This window comes from Aegilops tauschii, chromosome 7, assembly GCF_002575655.3.
Source record: "Aegilops tauschii subsp. strangulata cultivar AL8/78 chromosome 7, Aet v6.0, whole genome shotgun sequence".
NCBI lineage: Eukaryota > Viridiplantae > Streptophyta > Magnoliopsida > Poales > Poaceae > Aegilops > Aegilops tauschii.
The window spans coordinates 581,488,075-581,494,853 of record NC_053041.3 but is presented as its reverse complement, the minus strand read 5'-3'; the positions used below and the strand labels follow the sequence as shown (position 1 = coordinate 581,494,853).

Here is a 6,779-nt window from a genome sequence, read left to right as displayed (position 1 = left end):
ACACATTGTGTTTAAAGGTAAGTAGGTAGCTAATCTGCAGCAGCAAGAGCGTAAAAAAAAGTAGTTCTAACATGAGGATGCAAGGAACTACCGGCATCTAATTGTGTTCATCATCAGGCCTAAGCCTGGGCTTGACCTTGTTGTCTTAGCTGCTGCATGTCATGACCATTATCTCGAATTGGTGCAAACAAAAGCAAAGCCCTAATTAGTCCAGAGAAGATGAAATCAGATAGCAATATCAGGGCATGAACAGATCTAAAGAACACAAACCACAAGCAGAGACTCGGAGAAGACGAGGCACGACCACTGTGACGTCACATCCCTTAATAATTATATTTTTACACTATACACGTTTCACAACTATAATTTGAACACTTGTGTGCCATAAATAAATATATTTTTACACTATACACAAGTGAATCATGTTGTGTCATTTACATGACGGGTACATTAAATGAACATGTCTTGATTAGGTATGACATACTTTGGACAAGGAAGAGACCTGCAGATAAATAACACAATTAAACAAACAAGTACTGAAATATAAGTGTTCCGCATTAAGCTTGCTAGTAAGGAAAATATCAGGAGATGGCTTGCTAGCTTTCACCTCTAGATCACCCCCATGGCAACTTGATACATCAGAGCAAGAAAACATTCCCCAATGGTTACAAACCTTCGGTGCAAAATGACATTCATGGGATCTGAAGACATCACTAAGAAATATCAGGTTCTATATGAGTCTGACTTATTAAAGAACAGAGAGCAATGAAGAAAAGTGCAGTACATTAAATCAAGGCCAAATGATACATTGCATGCATCAGCGAGCAGAAAAATAAATGGTGTCTAATATTATATTTTCCCCTTCCAATAGAGAGACTCCTTCTATATGTTTAACCAGTGATTAATTCCGATTACACCAAATAAACATAGTTCTAAATGCTACCAACATTTTTTATGAAACAAAGGACAACCAAAATTAACTCCCCTCGCGTGGAAACTTGATGTCCTTTCAACTCTGAAATTCCACCAAAGGTAAGCATACAATAATTTTATAGTGTATAATTATACAAAAGAAGAACATGTTACGTGTAGATAGCGCAAGGTGGCATATTATCATTGAGAGCATATATTAGCACATAGTGTGATGAAAATTGGAACCATATGTACTGTCAGCATGTCTTTCTCCTTATTCTGTATATCATCATTTCCTCTACACTTGACATGATAGCTTGAGAGAAAAAAGATGAGTATCCAGATATGTACATAGTTATGGCTAGATTCCTTGTTTTGTCCAAGAAAGATAAGTCATGAGCCCATCATCTTATTACAGCAAGGCACATCTCTATCAGTGGTGCAAGAGGTGTAAATTTTATATTTTCTTTTCAAGAAAAAACTCCTGGCAATATTAAACATCATGATGTAACAAATTACAAATATTAGTGTTAACATAGGTTAATATCTATTACTTATGTGTGGTGCAGTTCAATAAACCCTGAAAAAAAATTGAATTATTCCTAACTATCACCATCAGATCTAGGTCAATAAAAGTTGTAGTCACAGCCTGAGCCAGAACTTTGGATTGAGAAGGGATTGGGAAACCCTCAAAGGAAGGAAGAAGCTCACCAAAACACAGTTACAGGCCCCAACTATCTCAACCTTGCGCACAAAACGGCTTAATGACTCATATGGGATCAACAAGAGTGCCAGTCGCGTAAAGCTTGTTCAGATTGCCAAGGCCGTCCACCTGAGAGCAAGACAAAAACTTAAAATTAGGAGTCCGAATGTGGTTAGACAAGCTATACTAATTTCATTTTGATTTTGATCCCACATGTGCATTAAATAGAGCATGGACCACGATTGAACAGAGCAACCGCTGCAAAATAAATGTATAACAAGAGCTGGCAGCATCAACATGTAATAGGCATGTATATTTATCTACGGGTTTTGTCGCTAGTGAACGCATACAGTTGCAATTGCACTTATGCAACCTAAAGGCGAAAGAAAAAAAACCACTTGTTAACCCAAAAGACTGAAAAAGTCGTAACAAAAGAAGAAAAAAAACAGCCTTCCTAAGTTCTCTAGTTGGGTGAAAAAAAACCAGCTATTCTAAAAGTGAGCACCAGATTCCAGTATGTATCATGCAATTTTCTGTATATGGTTCACACATGAAAAAGGGATTTTGGCCAGTGCTAGGACATGGCATTTGTTGCCTGATAAAAGATTAGTTCATGCTATCTTCGGGACAAAGTGAGCACGTGAGTTACCAGACGAGAAGGGGAGGCCATGAGTAAAGGTGGACTGAAACTTCTTGCTCGCTTGAAGCTTCATGAATCTGATCCATAGAAAATTATGTAATCATTTGAAATTAGTATACTAAAAAAATTGAAGATACATTGCAGAAACGACACATTAGCAAAATTGAGTAATGCAAAACCAAACCCACCATAGGAGAAGCATAGAAAAAAATCATCTTCTGAACCCACCTACAGATCCAATTTATATGCATCATGCCATGGAATTTCCGAATGCATGGCCGCAGCCGCTGGCTGCAACGTCGACCCAATGGTGCTTGTCCGGGCGAAGTACAAGGCCATTGGGCTCGTCGCCCGGGAGTTCTACAACCCACATCAGTTTCTATGACTATAGTTTCTACTATTGTACTCTTTGTAGTTTTTAATGCATAAATTAATCTAATGTTGGGAGCTTTCCAAGGACTAACTAAGACAATCAGAATCGGAGAGGAGAGTTTCTCAACAAAAAAAAGAATTAGAGGAGAGTCAACTAAGCTTCCTTTCTTGCTTCGTCACCCCCTCATGGGTTATGAGCTATGACGACCATGATGCCGGCCGTGCGTCCGAGCGCCTGTGGTCTGTACATCGACGACCTGCCCTTTTCTCATTTTTTGGTCACCGAAGAGTTCGATCGATCAGAAACATGGAAGGGCGAGAGTAGTCATGTTCCTGCCCTGTGTGTGTTTTCTTTGCGCGAAAGTTCCTGTTTCAGTCAGAGAGGTAGAACAATCAGAAAATGAGAAGGTCTTTCACTTCCTTATAGAATGAAATTTCTATCTTGCAAGTTTACAAAGTCATCAAGTTAAGCACTTACGATAAAATTATCTGACTCAGAAAGCTGATATCACTCATACAAAAAAACATGTTATACAATATTGAGTTTCGACATAGCTATCATAATAGATCTATGCAAAAATGTTCAGGTGCACGCAGGACAGCTATACAATTTTAGCAAGAATAACAATTTTACAAGAAAAATGCCTGCAAGCCTGAAAGCCCATTATGTAATTCCAGTACTGAATCATTTAGGCCCTTGTAATGTTATTTGAGATTAGGTTCATAATATTTGAAGGTGCGTGGTAAAGAAAGGAAAATAACATTACTTCCAATGAAATACTCTCCACATTGTTCGTACTTGCATTACTATCATGTTGGCATGGACATTGACAGACTGAATCAATTAGCCTGTAAAATTTATGAATAGATTCGGTTCTCTTCCTCTTCATGTCTACATGGATGAATCTGAAATATTCTAATTAGTTTCTATAATTAGTTCCTATGGCTATAGTTTCTACTATTGTACTCTTTATAGTTTTTAATGCATAAATTAATCTAATGTTGGGAGATTTCCAAGGACTAACTAAGACAACCAGAATTGGAGAGGAGAGTTTCTCAGCAAAAAAAGGAATTAGAGGAGAGTCAACTAACCTTCCTTTCTTGCTTGGTCACCACCTCATGGGTTATGAGTTATGACGACCATGATGCCGGCCGTGCGTCCGAGCACCTGTGGTCTGTACATCGACGGCCTGCCTTTTTCTCATTTTCTGGTCACCGAAGAGTTCGATCGATCAAAAACTTGGAAGGGGAAGAGTAGTCATGTTCCTGCCCTGTGTGTGTTTTCTTTGCGCAAAAGTTCCTGTTTCAGTCAGAGAGGTAGAACTCCGTGTCAGCGTCTTGTCACTGCAATTTTAAATGACCGGCAATAAAGGTTGCTGCTTAATTTTAGAATGCCGTAAGTTTTCCACCTGTAGGTGTAGCAGCTAACAACTTTGAACCATACTGAATAAAGGAGTCAAAATGGAATACTTTTTTACCTCACAATGCCTATGAATTTCAAGTAGCCATTATTTAAACACCAGACACATTGTCCATGCAAAAAGAGGTGAAAAAAAATCAAATCTGAACTGAACTTGACAGAATTCATAAGTTGTATCGCTGACAATGGGCCATCATATACAACAAGATATAGTAAGCAATGCAACAACACACATGTACAAAGGGGTGAACATGCCTAATTGGTACTTTAATTTAACACATCGAATCATTGAGTGGTGCTAGGTCTAGTTACACATACAGAGTTTAACATCAAGTGGCTAAGTTAGCAATGTCTAGCACGAAGTTAGGCATGTGACCTTCATGGGAAGAACTGGACATACCGGGCCATACCAACCTGCTTCTTCCCCCCTCTGCGCTAGCTCCAAGATGCATGTCTCGTTCTGGTGGATTAACCGCGACCTCGACCACTTCGATCCGCCGATGCTCGGCACCGCTACCAAGAACCACCAATCAGTCCTTGCTTGTGTCCATGGTGAAGATGAAGTCGCAGAATGCAGATCTTAGCTAACCCACCGACCACGCACACATGCGTTGGCACGGCACTCCGGGCGTGGCCCGACTTGTGCAGCGCGCTGAACCTTCCTCGCACGGTTCCTACACCTGCCAAGGCCAGCTGCGCGTGCCCGCACTTCCTCGGCCTCTGCTTGTTCCTGTGCCTAGCCGTAAACATCATCAGGTGTGTAACCTGCATATTCATGGCACAATTATATAGGCAAGGGCGGTGTAAAGTATGACCATCCAAAGCAAGGGGATAACAAGAGAACGAAACCTCTCCAACATACACCACAGAAAGGATGCCCACATGAAGCAGCACCCATTGACTCACGTGGACAACTTCCGAAGCAAATCCCACACGTAAGCTGTTAAAGGATAGATAAGTAATATAAGAAGTGGAGTTTATATGCACATGACCTACATGTACGGGAATGTTTTCATTAGCATGCCTAGTCTAGAACATAAAAGGGTGCAAGCCCATCCCTTTGCCGCAAGCATTCAAAATAACAAGCATACTGTTCAACATTTTCTCCAGTAAAATACAGGTTGCCAGGCAGGTCATACTAACTCCACGGGTTACAAAATATACAGGCAATCCAATAATATAAACATCAAGAAGAAATCCTTAACGGGAAAGCAAGAAGAAATCGACCGATCAGGGACAATTCGAAGCAGCAGACCTTAACGGGGTTGAAGCAGCGGCCTTCCCCTCGTGCTCATCAAAGCCTCCATGGCCTGCACATAGCCAACATCGTCACTCCGCCTGCTGCTGCTGCTGCTAAAACAACAACAACAGCAACCACCACCAATTAGCCTAGTAAATCCAAAAATCCAATTGTGATGAAAAAACATGTCCATATCATGTGACTGCTGCAAACTGGACCCTTTTTTTGATACGCACATGGCTGCTGCAATACAAGCACACACAAAAAAAGACATCTTGTATTAGGAGGCAGGGAGGGTTGGAGCAGAGCTTCTTCTCCATGGACCTCCTCTCTCTCCCACATGCCCTTGAATTCCTTGACACAATACAAGCAGACATCAGATGTTGGAGATGAAGAAGAAGACAAGGGTAGGGGAGGAGGGATTGGTACCCACTTTCGTCGAGGGGAGTTTCATCTCCATGGCATCCCACGGAGGGAGGCTAGACTCCGGCAGTGGAGAAATAATGGCCTCCAACATGTTCAGATCATGAAGAGAAAAGACTTTTTTTGCGGGAAGAGAAGAGAAAAGACTGCCTGAGCATGGCCTGAACAGAGAGAGGGAAGGGAAGGGTCTTCCATAGCGAGCCATGGTCTGCACGCCCGCCATGGTGCTCCTCCGTCACACCCGCAGCCTGCAGAAACCAACCGCACCGATCAAATCAAAAAATCCAGAAGAAGAAGATGAGGTGAGGGGAGGGGAGGCGAGGGGAGGAGGATGGAGGGCGTCAATACCTTTGATGTCTACGTGCTGCAACCCGTCACCGACGTCGATGTCCACCACATCAGCAAGCACCGAGAGAAGGCCGCCGCCGCCACGCCGTCGTCGCCCCATCCCCATCCATCCATGGGTGGGTGTTGGGCTAGGGTTTCATCCCCATCCATCCATTGGTCGGGCCGGACCTCCATGGCCGACCTCGAGGGCCAGGTGGACGAGGGCGCGGTGGTGCTGCTGCGGATCTGGGCACCCCCTCACCTTGTCGCGCGATATGGAGCCTTCTCTCCCATAGCCCCACACCTTGTCGTGCGGATCCAAGCTGAGAAGGTGAGGGGTTGGAGCGGAGGCGCTAGAGGAGGAGGAGGCCGGCGGCGGTGGGATTGAGGCGGCGGCGGCGGGGTTGGGGTTGGGGCAGAGGAGAGCGGCGGTGGGCAAGTGCATCGAGGGCACGAGGGAGCGAGCGCCTGGCTTTTTTTCGTAGGTTAACCTTCGTGGATTTTTCGACTGGTTTTTTTTGCGTGCGTGTGGTGGGTGTGGGGGACGAAAAAAAACCAGTCGAAAAAAAACCAGTCGAAAAAAAACCAGTCGAAAAAAAACCAGACGAAAGTGGGGGGACTATTCAACCAACTCGTCCATTAAAAGTAGAGAAACACAAGAATGCATATCAGCTATCTTCAAGATTCGCTCGCCTGGGCCTTCTTGTATTTCAGCATGTATATTCCCTCCTTCCCAAGTACC

At 43.3% G+C, this 6,779-nt stretch overlaps 1 protein-coding gene across 4 annotated transcripts; it reads right to left on the bottom strand.

Moving 5' to 3' along the window:
* Window positions 1–283: 283 nt before the first annotated feature.
* LOC109768441 (uncharacterized) lies at window positions 284–6,489 on the bottom strand. 4 transcript variants are annotated; one of them, XM_073505261.1, is made up of 13 exons: window positions 6,059–6,489; window positions 5,721–5,958; window positions 5,524–5,641; window positions 5,303–5,357; window positions 4,897–4,987; window positions 4,448–4,812; window positions 3,720–3,927; window positions 2,788–2,994; window positions 2,444–2,615; window positions 2,265–2,332; window positions 1,624–1,744; window positions 608–701; window positions 284–502 (listed from the first exon to the last, which is right to left on the bottom strand). In XM_073505261.1, the coding sequence occupies exons 2-6, from the start codon at window positions 5,931–5,933 to the stop codon at window positions 4,561–4,563; spliced, it is 729 nt and encodes a 242-aa protein (XP_073361362.1). In that variant the 5' UTR covers window positions 5,934–5,958; window positions 6,059–6,489; the 3' UTR covers window positions 284–502; window positions 608–701; window positions 1,624–1,744; window positions 2,265–2,332; window positions 2,444–2,615; window positions 2,788–2,994; window positions 3,720–3,927; window positions 4,448–4,560. The 4 variants fall into 4 exon arrangements, 2 of the variants coding, with proteins under 2 accessions (XP_073361362.1, XP_073361363.1); XR_012189748.1 differs by lacking the exons at window positions 284–502; window positions 608–701; window positions 1,624–1,744; window positions 2,265–2,332 and having other exon boundaries at window positions 2,444–2,994; window positions 5,303–5,400; XR_012189747.1 differs by lacking the exons at window positions 284–502; window positions 608–701; window positions 1,624–1,744; window positions 2,265–2,332 and having other exon boundaries at window positions 2,444–2,994; window positions 5,303–5,397.
* Between the last annotated feature and the right edge of the window lie 290 nt (window positions 6,490–6,779).

What these genes read in the sequence shown, in the direction of transcription:
- LOC109768441 (XM_073505261.1), bottom strand. Translation starts at nt 5,933, where the DNA reads ATGGCGGGCGTGCAGACCATGGCTCGCTATGGAAGACCCTTCCCTTCC. An exon ending in GCTTGTATTGCAGCAGCCAT is followed by an intron (nt 5,358 to 5,523) that starts GTGCGTATCAAA and finishes GGCTATGTGCAG; the next exon opens with GCCATGGAGGCTTTGATGAG. An exon ending in GCTGCTTCAACCCCGTTAAG is followed by an intron (nt 4,988 to 5,302) that starts GTCTGCTGCTTC and finishes ATCCTTTAACAG; the next exon opens with CTTACGTGTGGGATTTGCTT.